Here is a 20,773-nt window from a genome sequence, read left to right as displayed (position 1 = left end):
CCTGGTTAATGATTTAATGCACCGAGCACTGCTTAATATCACGACACTCTCCAACAGCAGATGCTACTTTTAATTAGTTTAAGTCTACTTCCTAGTCAAATTAGAATGATATCTTAGTTTTGTATATCATTTGTGATTGCATTCTCTAAAGATATGGCCAGACGTGCAGTCTAACAATAACATTAGAGCGACAGCATTAGGAACGCCCACAAGCATCTTCATAGTACAGAGACTTGTGTCATACAGCGGCAAAGTTGCTGGCGGTGTGAACGAGGCTTTAGGGTTAGGGGTTTGCTCATGTTACTAACCCCAAGTACGAGCAAAACAAATACTGATGCAAACACCACTAATTACATGTTACAGTATCAGTATTTCACAGCAAGTGCTTTCAAAGAGCGCTGAATTAAGTGAGTGTGAATGGATGTCACTCCTCCATTTATATATTATGCAGAACAGTACATAATTCAGTGATGATATGTTGAAAGATTTGTACACAAAGTATATGATCCTTCACACAATAACAATATCTCTGATTAAGTTTTCACAACCTGGCAACATTTCTATCCCACAGTAATTTGACAAACAAGCATCTTAATTAGATTATAACAAAGTACAATGCTTATAAGCTCAAAGTTGCTGCCAAACAGAAAATCTTCTTAGTGGTTATTTTTTTTACCTATAGCTCCAACACTGAAACTGACATTTGAAACACAATTATATGACAAGTACATTTTTCACAGTAATGTTCTCTTCTTAGAAACTAATAAGAGTCTAAAGAAAATTACGTCAGGACACGCACACTAATCAAAATAAGCCAAACTTCTTAATATTCTCAGTAAAATCAACATTTGTGACCTCAAGATTCTGAAAAAAAAAAACGTATTTCGCAATGTTAGGTTTGATTTATGACATTAATCATTGCCTCCATTTGCAGCATTTAAAAATACATGTTTGCTCTTGATACTGGTTGCCAAGGCACAAAACATAAAACGTTATTTTGCGTCATGGCAAAATATCTATTTCCTGTTATACAGAAGAATAACAAAAGCGGCATCATTTAAAAAAAGAATCCTCAGTAATGTGGAAGACAATGTGGTAAATGGAGAAAGACAGAGACTATATCCCAAGTCTTTGAACTTCTGTTGATCTCATGAAATCCTCTTGTTTGCATGGCTCTACAGAAACAGCTTAGAGATACTAGTAATCCCTAAAACTGATTTGATTTTGGATTAAACTCTTCCCCAATAATATGTCCCACTCATCAGTTTAAAAGAAGGGGGGCCATTTCTGACCACTACTGATTTGCTACAATAAATGTAACTTTATAAAGCCATATAACTCTACATCTAAAAATTCCTTTGCGAGAAAAGACAAAGAAATATGCAATATATGGAAGCTTGTTTCCGCCATGAGATAAATCAAATTAAACAAACAGGGAAATTGTGATTTTATCGCACAATTGTTCGCAATTCAGACTATTTTTCTCCTAATTGCGAGTTCATATCTCACAAGTCAGACTTTTTTCTCAGAATTCTGCGATATAATCTCACAATTTAAAAAGGTAATTGCAACTTTTTCCCTCACAACTGCGAGTTTTGGCTATATCTGTAAACTGTAAAGTCCAATTCTGAGGAATTGCAATTGCGTGATATAAAGTAAAAATTGTGATACAAACTCGCAATTTTGACTTTATAACATGCAATTGAGACTTTATATCATGCAATTCTGACTTTATGATTCACAAATGCAAGTTTATATATGAAAAAAAGCAAGAATTGCGAGATGTAAACTTGCAATAATGTGGAAAAAAGTCAGAATTGTGAGATAAAAAGTCGTGATTACCTTTTTACTGCTTACTGCTATACAATTATTGTAAAGCATTTCTTTCTAGATAGATGACAAATGTATATGGAACTTTATCTAAGTAGTTTTTGATTTGTACGACTTCATTATTTTTCCAAATTAAATGTGCAAATGTGTAAAGCTTTCATTTTTATAAAGGATTATAACTTTAAATGTACAATTTGGGATAACTGGAACTTAAAAATAGATTACAATATTATTACGAACAAAAAACCTGATATCAACTTACCAGTTGAGCAGATTTTTCTGCATCTCCCTTTCTTCCTTTCTTCTCATTTTTCTTTCGGAAGATTTCTTGCAACTATTAAAAGAAATAGAGAATGAATAAAGCAAATAAATAAAGTCGAATGATTAAATAACCAAGAAGATTGTTTAAAAACAAACTTCTAAGGCCAGAATCTACACTCTATCCACTCACCACAAGAAATTCCCGTTTATCCACCATCTGGTTACCGTCAGCGTCAAACATGTTAAAGGCTATCTTAAAACCTGCATGAGGCTCTGAAGAATAGATGTGAAAAGAATGTTAACTTATTACAATATACTATACCATGCATATAATTAAACAATACTACGTATAAATGTATTTACTCTGGTAAACCATTATTGGAAATGGAAAATCTGGTAAATCATTATTAAACATTTAACCACTAGGTGGCTAAATCCGAGATCAGATCAGAGGTGAGGCCCACATTTGTAAGAACCTGTTATCACCCCAAGAACTTCCAATACACTTTTGCTTTCACCACTTTTCCTTTCATCACTCTCTTCAGGTGTTTTTCAACCCATCAAGAGCCACATGCCTCCTCCACTTTGTTATGTTGCCCAAGCAACAGCAGAGGAGGGAACACATGTTAGGCAGTTCATTTCTGTTTATACTGTGTGTTACAGCTACTTTTAGACGCTAGCTTAGTCAGACAACTCTGTACGAATGAAAAATCATAAATTAGATCTCAGTTATTTCTCCTAAAAGGTACATGAAGAACAAATGAAGACTTTTGTTGAAGTCTTCTGCTTCTCAAATTTGTATCTTGAGGAAAAGACCCTATTCACACACATGAATGTTTCATCTCAACAATGTAACAAACTGTGCTCAGATTTGCCAAGATATTAAAGTCTGAGATATTAATTTGAACGGAAATATTTCCCGTCAAATGCACCCCTCAGAAAACTACCTGGGCTATGCTATTCATTAATAAATGTAAAGTGCAAAATTTGTTTAATTTGTTTCTAGATAGATGACAAATGTATATGGAGTTGTATATTTGCATAAGCGAAAATTGTTGCTGGTTTTTTTTTCCAACTTTTAATAATTGTTTTGATTTCACTAGAATTTTTAAGTGTTCCAACTGATAAAGAACATTTTTAGGGAACTCAAATGAATTTTGTTAGTCAGACAAAATTGAGATAACTTTACACTTTTCAGTAAACTAAATACAAAAAAATTTAAATTCAATTTGCACTAAAGGTTTTTATGATTATAGGCAAAAATGCGAGCTGCTGTCCAGACAAATACATATATATATATGTTTATATATAGCCAACACACACGAGAATGAGAAACATATGACATTTCAATGATATATATATATATAAAACTGAGAATATAGTCTTGTGAGCTTAGAAATAGCAATCTCTCTCAAACTCTCTGTACTCTGGCACAAAGTCTAAAACATTGATAAATGTGCAGTGAGTAAAATGTGGCTTTAGCAAAACTTTTTTGGGTGAGGGTGAGAGTCTGGGTGGGCCTTGTCTGAGTCTGAGCCACACTATAGACATAAAACATCCATGGACCAGAACGATCCTTGATTCATGTTTAAAATAGGATACATGCATAGTGTGCTGATTTCAAAAGAGAGAGACACAGCAAACTAAAGCATGGGATAAGAATGAAAGGTTAAGAGGGAGAAAAGATGGAGAGATAGAGGTCATACTCACTTGTCAGAATGCAGAGCAGAAAGAGATACTCCGTGTAAGCGATGATGCCTGAAAAAGGATATCAAAGGGTCACATCCATTCTGCTAATGTACAGTAACACACTAACAACCTTCAAATGGTCACGTCTTCCCTTTTTATAATCTCTCCTTTTTCTTTTTACTCTTTGTCTAAACTGAAAACTCAGGAGGCGGCTCATCTGAAGCTTGGATTAAAATGTTTACTGAATTTTCAAAGCTAGGGGCCTCTAGAGATAGATGGAGTCGCATACCCTTTTCCCTTCTTCTCCTGCTCCAAAAAAAAAAAAAAAAAAAAAAGGCAGGACAAGTAATCCCCTCTTTCATGATGATAACATCTAAAAAGGTGCCTCTCAGCTAAAGTGTCCATCTACATTTAGGCAACATTTGCCCCGCGTTTGGCCCACACACTGAAGCTGAAGACTTTGACACAGTGAGTGACCGGCTGTAGCGTTCAAAGGCTTCTGTTTGGATAAGGGTGTTCTAGAGGCATCCGTCAGGACAAGGAGATGTGCCCCATTTAGACAGGGAACTGTCCCTGCTTTTGTTAGACTCGTGAGAAAAGTGGCAAAGTAGAGTACGGAGGACAGAGAGAGTGAGAGTCAAAAGAAAGGCAAAAAAGAGACAAAGCGAAGGTGGGCTGATGGAAAGATGGAAGTCCTGTAAAGGCACTGGGGGAGGGCAGAGAGAAGGGATACGTTTTCCTACACCTCCACTGAAAGTGTTCCTCTCCACAGCTTCTGTGTGAAGGGGGACATGGAGACAGTAGCAGGCATACAGATAGTTCAGGGTGAGTGGACTGAGTGTTACGGGACACTGCCTGTGCGCCTTCGGGAGGAAAACCTGACACTGAAAATTCAACCCAACCCCAGCAGTCTCACACACTCACTCAAGCAATACAGAGGCTTTCAAAGTCCACTGAGCAAGACAACTTGGGCCAAAAGAGACAAGATTCGAGGATATTGACTTATTTGCCTTAGAAGGAACTGAACTTATTCCCTGACAAGCGTTCACTCTGCCAGAGCTCTCAAATCTCATTTGCACTCATGTTCAATTGAAACTTTGACATTTTAACATCTGGAAGAGATGTTTTATGGAAAATAATACAGGGTTTATAACGGCACAAAAAAAGATTTTTCATTTTCATTTTAGGTGAACTACTCCTTTAAAATTCACTGTGGTTAGACCTGAAGACTCTGGGTCAAAGGTTATCATTGGGGATCTAAAACAGATTAATTGATGTCTAAAAGCTGCTTTAAACTAGTAAAACCAGGCTTTTAGCTGCAGACATTTTGTTAATGTTTATATGCTGCTTACATATGCAGTAAATCTTTGTTTTGGCGCAGGGCTCCTTAAATGAAGAGGCGCTGTTTTACATTCCATTCATTCCTGTTCAATACAGTCCCAATTTTAAGGATGGATTGTCTCCTAGTGAGGTGTATTGACTTTAAATGCCAAATCTGATGTGTTTGTACGAGATGATACATACTTTTAAAGGTTTGCATACCGATCGTTCTCGAGAAAGGTCTGGTTCCTGATCTGGATGCATATCAACAGTAATGGAAAATATTTGCAGCATTTTTGTTATTAAAAAAACATGCACAAAAGTGCTATTCATACAGTCTGTATTAGTGGTTCTCAACCAGATTTAACATGGACCCAACAACAACAACAAAAAAACTCACAGGTTCAACAGTAAGATGAGGACATGTCACATAACCTGTTCATGTTGGTACATGTCTAATTTGGCTGGCCAAGTGACAGAATTTTTGCAAACGTACAGTTTAATTTGGGAAAACGACATGAAAAACTAAAATGCGTTTTCTCATTTCTTAAAAGGAAGATTTTCTATTTCTATTTATTTGCCATCATAACGCATGACTGCATGGTTAGTTTATTTTAAACACTAAATACATTTATTTTTAGAGTTTGCATTTATTTTTTATTTGTTTTACTATTTGTAGTTGTAAAGTAAATTCAAGCAAAATTAACATGCCGGCCATTGTGCTATTTTTATAGAAAAAAAAATACATTATTTTAAGGAAACAATCATACTCATAAATAAATTAATAAACCAATAAAAAAAAAACAACAACACATATTTGCTATTTTAAGGGGAAACAAAGTCATACTCAAATAAATAAATAAATAAATATTATTATTCATATTTTATTATTATTATTATTATTATATTATAACATATGTATTACAAACTAACTAACTAACTAACTAACTAACTAACTAAAAAATAAATAAACAAACAAACCAATAAATGATCAAATAAATACATTTTGGAACCCAAACAGTATTTGCTAATACATAATTTTAAGAAAACAATCATACTCATAAATCAATCAATAGTATTCTTGGTGTTCAATTCCTTGCTATAAGGATTTCTCAAAGTAATACTGAAGATTGTCCTGCAACTTTTGAACTTCCCATGCTTCCTTCAAGTTCTTCACTATGACGTCCGCTGTGTTCGCTTTCTCTTAGAAACTGCTCCTTGGAGACCAGAGCACATTCACGGATCTCGTTAGCACAGCTTCCTCAATTAACTTCTGCATGCTATCATTACCACAGCTTTAGATCAGATGCCGAGTCAAGCTGAAGCTTCTGGCACACAGGCACCTTCTGGATGCATGGCTCATCATCAGTGAAACCGAGATAAATGTACCACCGCCAATTTAAGGTGAGGATTTCAAAAACTGCAATTACTACAAGGAAGAACAGAATTCAGAAGGTTTATTTTTAGAGTCCTGCTGGAGTGTAAGAGGGTGGAGTGGTTGTGTGTGTGTGTGTGTGTGTGTGTGTGTGTGTGTGTGTGTGTGTGTGTGTGTGTGTGTGTGTGTGTGTGTGTGTGTGTGTGTGTGTGTGTGTGTGTGTGTGTGTGTGTGTGTGTGTGTGTGTGTGTGTGTGTGTGTGTGTGTATAATTATCACCACTGGGAATTAGCTGGTGGTGTGAGCAAGTGCTGTTGCGTACGCCACAGGCAAATACTTTAATTGTGGCTGTGCTGCTGAAGAACTGCTCGCTCGTGCAGTTATTTCAACAATATTTATTTGTATTAATGCCATTCTGCACTCTGTTTTTATGTTTTATTCTTCGTTTTGGTCAGAAAGCATGTATTTTGCCTGGAGATTGTATGTTGCACTGGTCCCAGTGAGAGAATGAGAGGGAGGAAATGGAAACAGTAAGAGAGAGGGAGACGTAGAGAGTGAACTGAGTTATTTTTAGGAGTGCTCACAGGAAGTGAAAGCCTCAGGCCTAGGCTTAACTGGTGCTTGACTGGTACCCAATGGGAGAGAACAAGGAAGAAAGAGAACGAGAGACGGGAATGGCGAGGACAATTCAGCATCACTCAGAAAAACTCTGAAAGACTGGATTTAACTTTATATTATTCTGTACACCAGCCACAAAACTGAGAAACAGCCTTTTTAGCCCCATTTCTGTCTATTGGGTGGTAATTTCAAGGTACATCGACACTGAGTACTGTATTCATATACCATGTTCTTTACATGGTATATGAATAGATAGTTCGAAGAAGGTCATGACATCATGGCCAAAAACAAACAAGCAAGAAAAGCATGGTAATGCCATGGTACTTTAAAGAACAGAACTACTAAGAAAATCAAATGTGATTTCTTCTCTTCTTCTTTTTTCAAGATTTACATAATATAATTATGCACTACCATTCAAAGGTTTTGGATCAGGAAATTAATACTTATATTCAGCAAGGATGCATTAAATTCATCGAAAGTGACAGTAATGACTGTGACAATGTTACAAAATATTTCTATTTCAAATAAAATTAGGTTCTTTTGAACCAATAACCAAAAAAATCCTGAAAAAAATGTGTATAATGATTTCCACAAAAATTAAGCAGCCCAACTGTTTTCAAAATTGATAATAAAAAATGTTTCTGGAGCAGAAAAGCAGCATATTAGAATGATTTCTGAAGGATCATGTGACACTGAATGGAATTATTGACCCCACACTTTAGAGCGGCAGTATATATAATAAGAGATAGAATGATGAATGACACACACACACACACACACACACACACACACACACACACACACACACACACACACACACACACACACACAGCCTTGATATGACCCCAATAAAGTGTTTTAGTTTTATTAATGAGCTGAAATTCAAAACCCACCTCGTTCCCGAAAGTTCCGGAACAGCTTGGATGTTCCTTTCCAAACTGGTGGAGTGTCAGACAAGATCTTCTCCAGCTCCTATAAAACATGACAAAACATATTTAATATTTGCATGCATAAATATACACTATGAAATGCAAACCTAAATATTATATAGGCCTAATTTAACTGAGCCATCATAGCATGCACTTAGCAATAGTTTTAAAACAGACCTGTTTGTTGAGGGACCTCCAAGGTTTTTTGACTAAGAAAAATGGACGACCAGAGACAGAGAGCAACAAAAAGAAACAGAAAGAGGGTGGCCTGTTAGATAAGATCAGGATAGGGGTCTCACGCCATTTAACAATCAGACAAAACAACGAGATGGTTTTCAGAGTAGCATTTTTCTGCTCAACAAAATCCTGCAATTAATTCCCACTAAAATATCTATGTGTTTTGTTTTGTTTTTTGCAGAGAGAGGGTTAATTTACAGTTAGTGTACAGGAACAGAGCTGGGCTACACAGTCATGTTCTCTCTCATAGCAACCAGCCAAGCAGCCCTATGGAGCTCTGCTGGAGGCTCAAGGTCAGTTTGTCCCACAGGCTTTGCTTCATGTGCCAAGAGCATACAGCATAATCTGACATAATGCAACTACTATCCTGATTGTGTCTTCATTCATGTATTATGAACATATGTCATTGTTGCAAACATAGAAACAAAACAACTAAATTTACAAATGATCCATATCACATTAGAATCACACCTCCCTTCTGCTATTCATGCTAATCAGCCGTTCTGAATCAATGATTCAATGACAAATACATTTTCAACGGTCACTTGTATTCACCTACTGCTGAAACGATGTCATTGATACAAACCTTTTTTCAAGCGTCAAGTTACTTTCAAAAGGTGATTCTATATACTCTATTTGAGGACGCGTTTCCACAGTTATTACATCACAAATCTAGTAAAGTTTTAAAAAAATTTAATACACATTTATTACGTTATATGTTGTTGTGTTATATTACTTTGGAGGTTAATGACAAAAAACAATTTAACACTTGGAACTCTGGAAATGTGAAAAGGGTCCATATGACTTATTGTAACAGAATTAATGGTTGAAAAGAGAAGCTGTTTCATATCTAAACATGACAGCCGCTCTCTCTGGGTCAGCGGCAGATTTGAATGTTCCGCTGTGATCGTACTTGTCCAAAGGTTTAATAGACAGAGGCAAATTGTTGTGATTTAGGAATAAGATCGCATGAGTGTTGGAATCAGATCAATCGTGCAACTCTATGCTCAACCTTTGTCACGACATGAAGCAAGGACAAACAATAAACTTTTGCAGGTGTAGCATTAATGGATGTCATGCTCTTTTTATATAAGATTAACGCCTGGTGTGTCTACTGGAACATTATGACATTTATTGCATTGATTCTATCAAGACATGCACTTCAAAGACAACACAACAGTAGAGATTAACAGCTAAGTAAGCACTGCTGTGGGTCTCTTCAATAGCTTTGATCCGGCCCATTAAGAACCACTAACTTTCATTACTAATGTCTATTAATTAGCATACTAATAGATTAAGGCACGACAACAGAACATTTAATTCACACTGCTGTCCTAATTATATTATGTGAACTATGAAGTACTTGGGGAAAAGAAGCTAGTCATATTTTTCTTAAATAACAATAGGATTTTTTTTTAAATCTTATTTAAATAAGTAAAACAGGGAGATCTAAACATCTCTCTCTTCCTCATGTGTAAGTCACTCTGGATCAAAGTGTTCCTACTAAATGAATAAATGTACAAACGAAATGATGCACATAATCAGACCTGAGTTAAGTCTACTTGGAACTAGTTAACTTAAATGGTTTGAGAAGACCACATTAGGTGAGTCCAAGATCATCAAGTACTTCATAAAAAAAGCATACAATTCTACTTTGAGGCAAATAAATACTGTTACCCGGTTTCACAGACAAGGCGAAAATGCATGCTTGAGCTGTCTTAACTGAAAGCAACTTGCACTGACATATCTTATTTTTCTCTCAAGATGCACACCAGGGGCCGGTTTCACAAAGATAGACTTTGACTATGGCTTAGATATAGTAGATAGTCAAGACTTCAGATAGACATCTAAATCAGACCGTTGCACAAAGCACTTAAGACTCTGACTATCTTAAGTAGGACTACACTGCAATGCATTCTGGGTAAAATAAGACACTTTTCAAAACAAAAAACATGGTCGGATCGAGTAAGCGCATTCAATCGCTCAGTGCAGTTTACCCCAGCGGAAAATATGTGTTTGTTGGAGGAGTATAACAGTTACAAGGACATTTTACTTGGGAAATTTAGTGGAGAATGTAACAAGAAGAAATGTTAAAATGATGAGCCATTTTCCCTTTTCTTTTGGCTGTTTGTAATGTAACTGATTGTTACTGCTGGTTGCCAAGGTAACAGAGTCTTAGACCTAAGTTAGCCTGGGGGTAAGGTGTCTAATTTTTTGGGTCTAAATTAAGTCAGTCTTTATTTTTGTGAAATAGTCTATGAGCAAATTTTAGACTTGTCTAACACTATAGGCCGGTCTAAAATAGCTTTGTGAAACTGGCCCCAGTTATGTTTTTTCTAAGGCACATTTAAAAAAAAGTTACTTAAATGTCCAAATTTAACTAAGGCCTAATCCTGGTTTAATCTAAGCCCTATCTGTGAAACAAGGCAAACATTTTGCATGTTTTTTAAAGTAAGGCAAATTAAGCAGATTTTACAGTAAAGAGCTTTGCAATCTGCTGCTGTTCCTACAGAAGTTTAAATGAAGTATAACTCTGAGTTTAGATGGAGCACATGTGTTACTCACTGCGGGGCTCACTCATGGTGACCGACTCGATGAAGTTCTGAGGAGTCATGTACAGCTGTCCCTCATACTCCACTGAGCTGAAGAGACGGAAACGATGCTCATGAGACGACATGTACACGTCACCTTCGTCAAAATCAAACATTGGAGCCTGCAAGAACCAATGACAAGCAAAACACAAAATTTGTTAACATCTTATCAAAAGTAAATCTGCATTGTTTATCCTTTTGATCTTTCATTCAAAACAATTTGCAAAAATCTGACCTTTCATTGAAGTACAAGAATTGCGGGGGAAATCACATTATAAAATAAATGTTTTTCTCCAAAACACGTTGGCCACAAATATTGGCACCCTTTTATTAAATACTTTTTGCAATCTCCTTTTGCCAAGATAACAGCTCTGAGTTTTCTCCTATGATGAGTTTGGAGAACACCTGACAAGAGATCAGAGACCATTCCTCCATACAGAATCTCTCCAGATCCTTCAGATTCCCAGATCCATGTTGGTGCTTCTTCTCTTCAGAAGCACCAACATGCTCTTCATTATAAGATTTCTAACCGATTTTTTATCTGTTGGTATTTGCTCAAATCCATGATACCATGTATTTGAACAAGAAGTCCAGGACCTCCAGCAAAAAAATAGGCCCACAACATTATCCAAGCGGTATATTTAATCGTGGGTATGGGGTACTTGTTATCCCTGTTTGCACCAAACCCATCTGGTGGCTTTGCTGCCAAAAAGCTCTTTTTTTAAGTTTCATCTGACCATAGAATCCGGTCTCTTTTGAAGATTGAGTCGTGTCTGACAACTGAATATGCTGGAGTTTATTTTGGATGAGCGAACACCTTTGTGTTTCCCCATATTTAAACTCCTGTGAAACAAGAACTCATAGATAGACAATTTCATGTTCCTAGTCACCCTGGTGTGCTAAAAAAGGTAGGCTAAATAATAATGGGAATATACTTCATCGATATTTTATTCATAAAAAATTATAGGGGTGCCAATAATTCTGGCCAACGTGTTTTGGAGAAAAAGATGAATTTTATAATGTGAGTTTCCCCCCACTTTCAATTATTTTCCTTCAATGAAAGGTTCGAGTTTTGTGAATTTTTTTAATGAAAGATCAAAAGGATAAACAATGCAGATTTATTTTTTACAGCCTTTTTTTTAATCATATTTACCAGGGGTGCCATTAATTCTGACCACAACTGTATATATGACAGTGAATACATTTATAATGTTACAAAAGCTTTCCATTTAATAAATTCTTTATTAAATTTAATAAATTTAGTTAATAAATGCAATAAATGCTGTTCATTACCCTTTCTATTCATCAAAGATTCCTGAAAAAATTATCAACATTTGAAAAAAAGTATGAAGCAGCATTGATCATAAAAATAATGTTACCTGATTACCAAATCAGCATATTATAATGATTTCTGAAGGATCATGTGACATTGAAGACTGGAGTAATGATGCTGAAAATTCAGCTTTGCCATCATATGAATAAATTATATATATACACACACACACACACACACACACACACACACACACACACACACAAGCAAGGTGGTAACCCACTGACACAAGGGAAGAACTTGATATGCAACATGTCCAGCCCAAACAAAAAAACATTTATAGTTACTAAGGGGAACAGTCAGACCAAAACATATGTTACCCCTTGGAAACCAGATCTGACCGTCTGCCAAAGGTACAAAAATCCCAAAAATATGTTTATATGCACGTGCCAAAGAATTCTGTGCTTAGATATGACAGCTCAATTCTGATAGGGTACTGTTTGACAGGCCTCTATGATACAGCACAGGTTCATAGCTGCTTTAACCAACCGTAACGCTCGGATCTGAGATCTGAAACAGTCACTGTTGTGCGCAGTCATTTCAGCACCATGACTGGGGAAAGCGCCCTTCTTCCTGCTGCAGCATCACACAAATGCGCATTGTCATAGTCTCGAAGAATTATGAATGTTTGTTTGCTCAAGCAAAACGATTCACAAAACTCTACAGCATGAAAATCCCATTCCATGTCCCACAAGCAGTTGCATAGCATAGACTTGACAATGGACAATTTCCCTTGCCAGGAAAAAAAAAAAAACACTAATAGGAAACAGTTACGTGGCACTGTGGGAACAGTCATACCTTCTCCTTTGCGGCTACAGCGGGAAGTGAAGGCAGCAGAGCCCGACAGCCCGTTCCGTTTTTCGGGGCTTTTCTCCCTCTGAATCCGCACATTTCTGAATAATAATAATACAACACCGCTCCTCCGGCCGCAACACCCAGAGCAACTGCTGCTCCCCTACATCGGCTATCCTTCACCGGAGAACGAAAAAGAGCATTCCTTGGAGATGACGGCAAACTCCTAAATAAGCCTCCAAGTCTGCGCACAGCGGCCATTGTTGTTGGTGTGACAGAATTTGTGCAAGATTCTCGAATTCTCATTCATTCATCGCGAGATCATGTGCTGCTTGCTCCCTCACCGGGATCATCTAGAACAGAGCAGCAGCAAGTCCAATATGACATTTGTGCTAAACCAACGTATTAGTATTTAGTATTTAATATAAACTTATATAATGAAAATGTTATGTATATAAAAGGGTTGCCAACACATATGTAACGGTTAGCCTAAGTCTGATTACTTGGACGTCTCAAATTCAGGCTTGAACCCCTCACAAGAAGTCTAAACAAAAGGTCGGGGTGTTCTTTTTACATATAAATGAAACGTTTCAAATAAAGTTATAGCTATTACAAGTTAGTCAGATAGTGACGTTGCCTTTGCCTGATGAGGTAACCATAGCAACTGCCGCGCTTTTCGTTTGGTAGGTCGACAAAACATAAGTAGGCTACAAGAAATTTTAGTTTTGTTAAGGCTATTATTATAGATTAACATATAACAAATTAACATCAAATAAACATCATAAACGAATAACATAAAAATTAGTGTTTTGTTTAAAATTCAGTTTAGGGGCAATAGGGCGGCAAAAAAAAATTGTTGCGCGAGATGAACCTCAACAGATGTAGGCATGCTCACAGCAAAATGTACCTCAGTGACAGAAATTAATTTCAGAACTGATAATTCGCACATTGTAGCCTACAGTACTTGCATCTAGAAAATCCCTTATTTAGACTTTTTTTTCAACCTTCTCATGTTCAGACAACTTTAAGATCCATTCGCACATAGTTCTACTTATGCAAATCAAAGTTTTGACACTTCACTGTACAGTCATTGAAGTCAAATGTGCGCACATCTGCTTTGCACATCTGTAGCAGGTCTACGACTCAAGCAGAGGTCTGCAATCGGAACCCGACGCAACAGAGTGATTAACGGGACAAGTGTTGAATCGCTGAGCGCGGATGCGGGAGGGTGCGCGGAAAGCGAGAGAAATTAATGACTCGTGGCTCCCGCAAAATATAATTATCTAATAGGCTACAGCACGCAGAAGTCTGTCACTCGATAACCTATCTGAACCGTCGTGTGTGGAAATTGAAAAAAAGAAAAAAGAAGCCCACCAGAACGAGGGAGAGTCTAACCGGACCGGGACTGAATCCACGTCTACACCATTCCTACGGGCTTTTGCGGGCGGGAACGGGACAAAAAGCGAAAGTTTCGGGTGAAACATATTTTAAAACATATTTTTGGCGGGAGCGGCATTAAAAACCCCATTCCGCGCAGATGTAACTCAAAGGTCTCACCAGAGATTATAGCTTTTATGAAAAACGCCAAACTCCTATGACGTGTTTTTGGTTTACCCATGCAAGCAAACTGTCAATGTCACCACGAAATCTGGCACATAACTGACATCTCTATTGCAAGTGATCGATCCACTGCGGCTGTGGATTGATCCGGCTCTAGCTGACCACATTGATTTTGGTTTAAGGTATTTTTGGAGATCATAAATACTAATGAGCTAAGGGGAACGACGTGGGAGAACTTGTCCCTTGAGAGAACCGTTGATAAATCACCTACTGTGGACGTGATCTATTCTCCTGAGAGATAGCAAAGAAGGGGTTTGGCACTTAAATGTTTCAATGATTCTATGATTAGTGTGCATATATATATATATATATATATATATATATATATATATATATATATATATATATATATAGAGAGAGAGAGAGAGAGAGAGAGAGAGAGAGAGAGAGAGAGAGAGAGCATATATATATATATATATATATATATATATATATATATATTATACCTATAGCCTTATATAGGCCTACCCTACTATTATATAGTAGATAGTATACTATATAATAGGCAATACTAAAATAACATAGCTACTATTACTATTATTATTATAGCCGGTTGCCTTTATTAATGTTATATTGTATAATAAACCACGACTTAAAATATAATAAATTGACTTATAAACTGACTTTGGTGGGTCTTCGGAGAACTTGTAAGAACAGTTGATTGCGCGCGCATCTTGTTTTAAACGAACAAGGCAACACCAGGTCCATACCTAAGTAATCTTTCATGTAATATCTACTTTGAGGCATGTTCTTAGCTGTTGGGCTGGAAAATTTCTATATCAATCACTCATAGTATCAACGATTTGCCATCAAACAGTTCGTTTCCTTTGTGTTAATGACCCTTCTTTTGTGCGTAATGAATCTTTGATCTTTGATATCTTTGATACTTCATCTCAACTCATGTTATGCTGGAACTGTTCAAAGGCACATCAGTCAGAGTCGACAGTGCAGTGATGGCGTTCGCACAGATGAGCAGGTTGTTTTGACTTTTCCTTCTTTATTCTTTTAAAGGCAGTTACATGCACATTGTATAGGTCATATACATTTACACCTGGCTATCGATTAAGCGTAAGTTTAAACCCAAGTATAATGGCATAAACCAAGTCGCTAATCAAGAACAAGAGACTTTTTGCTATCATTACTAACGCACAACGCACACACATATAACTACACACCTTGAAGTCTTGTCTCTCTCTCTCTCTCTCTCTCTCTCTCTCCCTCTCGTTCTCTCTCGAGCACCGCCCCCTTTCTTTTCCTTTTTCCTCCTTGGCTTCCACCTGCTTCACACTAGAGATTCGCCAGAGCGCGTCAGTGCGCGTAAACCCCGGGGAACGGAACGGATCGGTACACAGTGCGCATCCCTCTTCAACATCCAGCTGCACTTTTCTTTTCCTCGTTGCAAAGATTTGCGCACTGATCTCCACAATGTTGCTTTCTGCACTTTTATCATAATCCATCAATGGAATAAACGCGTGGATGCAGATGAAACCGATCATCAAAGAAGACAGAAGAAGAGGATCAAACGATCAAGGAGTTATGTTTCAAACAGTCATCTATAAAGGGATCCATTAGCATATGTCAAGAGGGCATTTACATAAGGGCCATATTTAGGCTGGTATTTCAGTACAGAGCCAGTCACATCCAGAGAGCACAAGAGGAGAGAAGCCGCATAAGCTTGTGTGCTGGAGTGCGTAAGAGAGAGTATTGGATACACAGGGGACCGGAGCAAAGGGGAGTAGCCTGGAAGGTCGAGAGAGCATGTGCTAAACCGAGAGGGAGAGAGCAAGAGAGAGAGAGAGAGAGAGAGAGAGAGAGAGAGAGAGAGAGAGAGAGAGAATCGGATGTAAACACGCATTGACTGTCAAAGCCGCAAGCAGTGACTGCGCAAAACACTAGGGAAAGAGAAACCACAGGGGCTCTCCTCACGGCAACTTTTCTTCGACTGTCGGTGATGGGTGCAGTCGGTGAGCTGGTGGGCAGCTTCTCTCACGGCTTGGAGAGCTTTGCGCACGGGTCTCATTTCGTCCTCACGCCCCCCGGGGACTCCGGTGCTCTGGTGAACGAGCACATCATCTCCGCCGAGCGCCTGTCACGCAGCACTTCACCGGACCTGACGCATCTGAAAGGGATCCTCCGTCGGCGGCAGCTTTACTGCAGGACCGGCTTCCACCTCGAGATATTACCGGACGGTTTGGTGCAAGGCACGAGAAAAGACCACAGTAGATTTGGTAAGTGTTATTTATTGTTGTTTCATTAATATATTCAATGCTACAAATATTGCATGTCACTGTAATAAATTACTACCCTGTAATAATAACAACAACAATCATGCAACACTGTATTTTTAGACTGCATATTACGTATTTGAGTATAGAAATTGACCAGGACTGATAATGATTATTTTAATGGTTAAAATTCTGATAATTGTTATAAAAAAAAAATATATAAAAAAAAAATGCATCATGATGCTGACTATTGGTCAATCTCTACCTATGTAACTGCAACTCTACTGTAATATAAAATGTGATGATATTATTATGACAAGGGTGGTTATTATTATTTTCATGGTCATACTGTTTTCGAATAATGTTCATTATAATATAGCAAAACACAGTGATTAAGCGCGAAAGACGTCATGAATTAAGTATAGGGCAGATTGATGCCACTATTGCAGGTGCTTGTCCTGCTGTCTCAACTGAGAACTAACAGCTGTGCTTTTCTCACAGGTATATTGGAATTCATTAGCCTCGCTGTGGGGATGGTGAGCATCCGTGGTGTGGATAGCGGATTGTATCTGGGAATGAAAAGCAACGGTGTACTGTTCGGATCTGTAAGTATAGCATGAATATAGTGTGTTTCTGTTACTGCTACTGTGTTGAGTAATGCAACAATTAATTTCATTCATAGCCTGCCCGTGCTAAATCGAGAGTGTGATTTATGGTGCAATTTCAAATAGCCTTTGGACACAGTTTATCCTTCTGTTTGAACTTATTATGCAGTGTGGTTAACCCTTGCTTTCCCCTCTCTTTCTCTTAGGAAAAGCTGACAGCGGAGTGTGTGTTCAGGGAGCAGTTTGAGGAGAACTGGTACAACACTTACTCTTCTAACCTGTATCGACACGGCGAGAGAGGATCCCATTATTACGTAGCCCTCAACAAAGACGGAACGTCTCGGGATGGAGCCCGCTCTCGGAGGCACCAGCGCTTCACGCATTTCTTGCCGCGGCCTGTGGATCCAGAGCGCGTTCCTGAGCTCTACAAGGAGATACTAGGTCACAGCTGAAACCACTGAACCTCAAACTCAAACCCCCCAAAAAAAGCACCTGCATGCTCTTTATCCCCCCCAGACAGACCTGTCTCAGGAGAAAGCAGTGTAGACGGGGGGGAAAAGAGGCCCTCTTCTGCGGCCACGGTTGGAGCAATAGCAGGAGATTGAAAGCCCTCGATTGCAGTGGCAGGAACCAAATGTCTGGACTCTGGATAGTTCCTGAAGAACAGAACACTGCTTTGGATCCATTCACCTGCTATATGTAGGGATTTTGGATTAAAAGAGGGCAAATTATCACTGGTGGACCTCGTGCCAGAGAATAATGGACATTTACTACTGAAGATTCTACAAGGCTTCTGAAGGAATTCTGCGAAATGTTTTTCATAGAGATTTCATACTCTTCCAAACACTGGCATGGACAAGCAGGAGACAAACTCCTCCAAACATTTCTCTTTAGGTCCTTTAATTTATGTTTTTTCGAGATATTTATTTTATATATTTATTTATTTTGAAAGTATATTTTTACAAGAATATATGCAAGATGTAACAGGAGGTCACGAGAGCTTTATTTTCTACCGCTATAGAAACACGACTTCTAGAGACAGAACTACTGAAGAAAGTATTTTCTTATGAGTTGTTAATTTTCGGTTGTATGTGGTCCACCATGGTGTCCCCCGCTTTTTTTCCCTTTTTTTTTTTTGTGTATCTCTCATGTCATTAAACCAGATCCTTAAGAGCCTGAGAATGTTCCAGAATTCACTGGGGAATTAAAACAGTTCAAATGATTGCATTTTGTTGTGTCAGTCTTTTCAGTAGAAACATAAGGTCACCTGTCAGAGGTGAATGGTTATTGAATTTCTATTTGGAGTAAGGAAAAAAAATTAAAAAGGTAGACTTTTAGGGAAACGTAAGCAGGGACAGCAGGTGTCTGTCTGATCTTCATCGATCCTGTTGGGTGAAATGAAATCAAATAAGCTTTTAATCGCTTAAAAGCCTAAATGTTTATGCTAAACAGTACACATGCATGTAAGTCACGATAATACGATTTGCAAAACAAATTTCACTAAATTCCCTGGGTTCCCTGACAGCCTCTGTTAAAAAGGCAGTACAATGCTAACATTAAAACACAATGACCTAAAAACAATTTCCCCTCCCCTTCTCTTCCTACGGCAACCTTCTCAAGTGACACCTTGGGCTGCCCTCTACAAAGTGGCCTTTTCTTTTGCTAAGTGTCTTTTGAAAGCCATGCACTATAGGATTAAAAAAAGCTGTTGTAGAACGCGGGATTGTGGGATATACATTTGCAGCCAGTGCAGGTGGAAGTTTTCTTAGGAAGCATGAGGTCATTTCAAGACAGACACAGTCACGTGCGGTCTGAAAAACCACAATTACTGACTGGCAAGTGTTTTTCTCATCTATTATTGCTTTCTGTTTGATGCTTTTCACTTCCTATCCCCCCTTACGGTTGTGATTCATGAGCTTTGATGACATTCGATGAGCTGGCTGCCTGTCAACCTGGCTGTCTGTGAGAGTGAGGTGACTGTATGTGTGTTTAAGGAAGGAAATTATCCTTTTTAAGTAATGTAAAGGGAGAGGCACACATGCGTTTCCAAAATAACACTGGTATGAGGGTTCTCGGTCACACTACAGAGAAATAGGGGAGATGGTGAGTGTTGTAACACTTTTTATTTTTTTCACATTTAAATGCAACAAATCTACCACATATCAAAATTGTGTAAAAAAAGTGTCAAATACAAGTGCATTAGTGTCACTAAACAGGGTCAGCGGGAATGCTAAAGTTATGTTCATTTTAAATATTTGAATGCAAAACTGTGGATATTTAGGACTCATTTGAACTCAAACAGCATTTAGAAAAAAAATCTTACTGTAAAAAATGGGCTCAAAAAGAAGAAAATAATAGTTTTATTCAGCAAGGACATTAAACTGATAAAATGCGACATATATTATGTTACAATAGATGTCTTTTTCAAATAAATGCTGTTCTTTTCTATTCTTCAATCATGGTTTCCACAAATAAATTAGGCAGCACAACTGTTAACTGATAATAATTAGAAGAAATGTTTCTTGTGCAACAAATCAGCATAATGATTTCTGAAGGATCGACTCTGAAGACTGGAGTAATGATGCTGAAAATGCAGTGTAAAAAAAAAAAGTCTAACTCTAAAATGCAACAGTATTAAATGTGGCAAATGTAGCCTTTAATCTTTATGGGATCTGTTATAAGTACAATATAAAGTAATATTCAAACCCATTCCATCTGCTAAGTCAAGATATTTCATGTTTGTATAACATGTAGAATGAAATCATAAGTTAACGTGCATGTTATATATCAAAATCTACTAATTCAAATGACACTAGTTCTGTTACTAACATCTATTAACGTGATCTCAAATCAAATTGTAAATCAAATGTGAATTTTCTTGCAGTACACTGAAAAAAATGATATGATGGTGAATAGAATTAAAACTATCCCTTTTAGGTAAAAAATTACAGGTTACCATGTTTTACAGTGTACCTCAACATTGTTTTTTAAACGTTGAGTAGCAGCAGACAGATAGAGAAATAAAAGGAGAGATTTTTATCCTATGTAAAAGTTCACAGCAGAACTTTACAGCTTACATAACTGACATTATGTAGGGTAGGAGTGTCTGAACTGTGCGTCTTTTCCCCTTTTGGGGGGGGGGGGGGGTTGGAGGGTGGGATGATACGTCTATTTGTGTGCGTAGGCATATCAGCAAGCTCTGTAAGTTGTGTGATCTCCAAATCTCTGTGATGATGAGCCAGGGGTTCTCCTAACTGAGAGTCAGTCGGCCTGCCCTGCACACAACACACACACACACACACACACACACACGGGTTTTCCCCAAAGCAGAAACACTGCTACAGCTAAG

At 37.7% G+C, this 20,773-nt stretch overlaps 2 protein-coding genes across 9 annotated transcripts in view; one reads left to right on the top strand and one right to left on the bottom strand.

Annotated features, from left to right (window-relative positions):
- The window catches only part of micu3a (mitochondrial calcium uptake family, member 3a), a gene marked incomplete at its 3' end in the record, with an annotated part of 35,490 nt that extends 22,220 nt beyond the window's left edge, over nucleotides 1–13,270 (bottom strand). For 3 of the 8 annotated variants that reach the window (XM_082164774.1, XM_082164778.1, XM_082164775.1), the window contains exons 1-7: nucleotides 12,981–13,269; nucleotides 10,824–10,971; nucleotides 8,199–8,230; nucleotides 7,986–8,064; nucleotides 3,802–3,849; nucleotides 2,282–2,364; nucleotides 2,093–2,164 (exon numbers count right to left, since the gene is read on the bottom strand). In XM_082164774.1, the coding sequence (XP_082020900.1) occupies nucleotides 2,093–2,164; nucleotides 2,282–2,364; nucleotides 3,802–3,849; nucleotides 7,986–8,064; nucleotides 8,199–8,230; nucleotides 10,824–10,971; nucleotides 12,981–13,235 (717 nt within the window). In that variant the 5' untranslated portion in view covers nucleotides 13,236–13,269. Of the gene's footprint in view, nucleotides 1–2,092; nucleotides 2,165–2,281; nucleotides 2,365–3,801; nucleotides 3,850–7,985; nucleotides 8,065–8,198; nucleotides 8,231–10,823; nucleotides 10,972–12,980 lie in introns of all 8 variants that reach the window. The other 5 variants (XM_082164776.1, XM_082164779.1, XM_082164780.1 and 2 more) reach the window with 3 other exon arrangements.
- A 2,538-nt stretch (nucleotides 13,271–15,808) lies between these two features.
- Nucleotides 15,809–18,647, top strand: fgf20a (fibroblast growth factor 20a). The gene is made up of 3 exons (XM_082165895.1): nucleotides 15,809–16,822; nucleotides 17,321–17,424; nucleotides 17,631–18,647. The coding sequence occupies exons 1-3, from the start codon at nucleotides 16,546–16,548 to the stop codon at nucleotides 17,874–17,876; spliced, it is 627 nt and encodes a 208-aa protein (XP_082022021.1). The 5' UTR covers nucleotides 15,809–16,545; the 3' UTR covers nucleotides 17,877–18,647.
- Nucleotides 18,648–20,773: the final 2,126 nt, after the last annotated feature.

Source organism: Leuciscus leuciscus (genome assembly GCF_965113295.1).
Source record: "Leuciscus leuciscus genome assembly, chromosome: 3".
NCBI lineage: Eukaryota > Metazoa > Chordata > Actinopteri > Cypriniformes > Leuciscidae > Leuciscus > Leuciscus leuciscus.
The sequence above is the reverse complement of the archived record's forward strand: the minus strand, read 5'-3'. Positions and strand labels throughout refer to the sequence as shown.

What these genes read in the sequence shown, in the direction of transcription:
- fgf20a (XM_082165895.1), top strand. Translation starts at nt 16,546, where the DNA reads ATGGGTGCAGTCGGTGAGCTGGTGGGCAGCTTCTCTCACGGCTTGGAG. An exon ending in AAAAGACCACAGTAGATTTG is followed by an intron (nt 16,823 to 17,320) that starts GTAAGTGTTATT and finishes CTTTTCTCACAG; the next exon opens with GTATATTGGAATTCATTAGC. An exon ending in ACGGTGTACTGTTCGGATCT is followed by an intron (nt 17,425 to 17,630) that starts GTAAGTATAGCA and finishes TCTTTCTCTTAG; the next exon opens with GAAAAGCTGACAGCGGAGTG.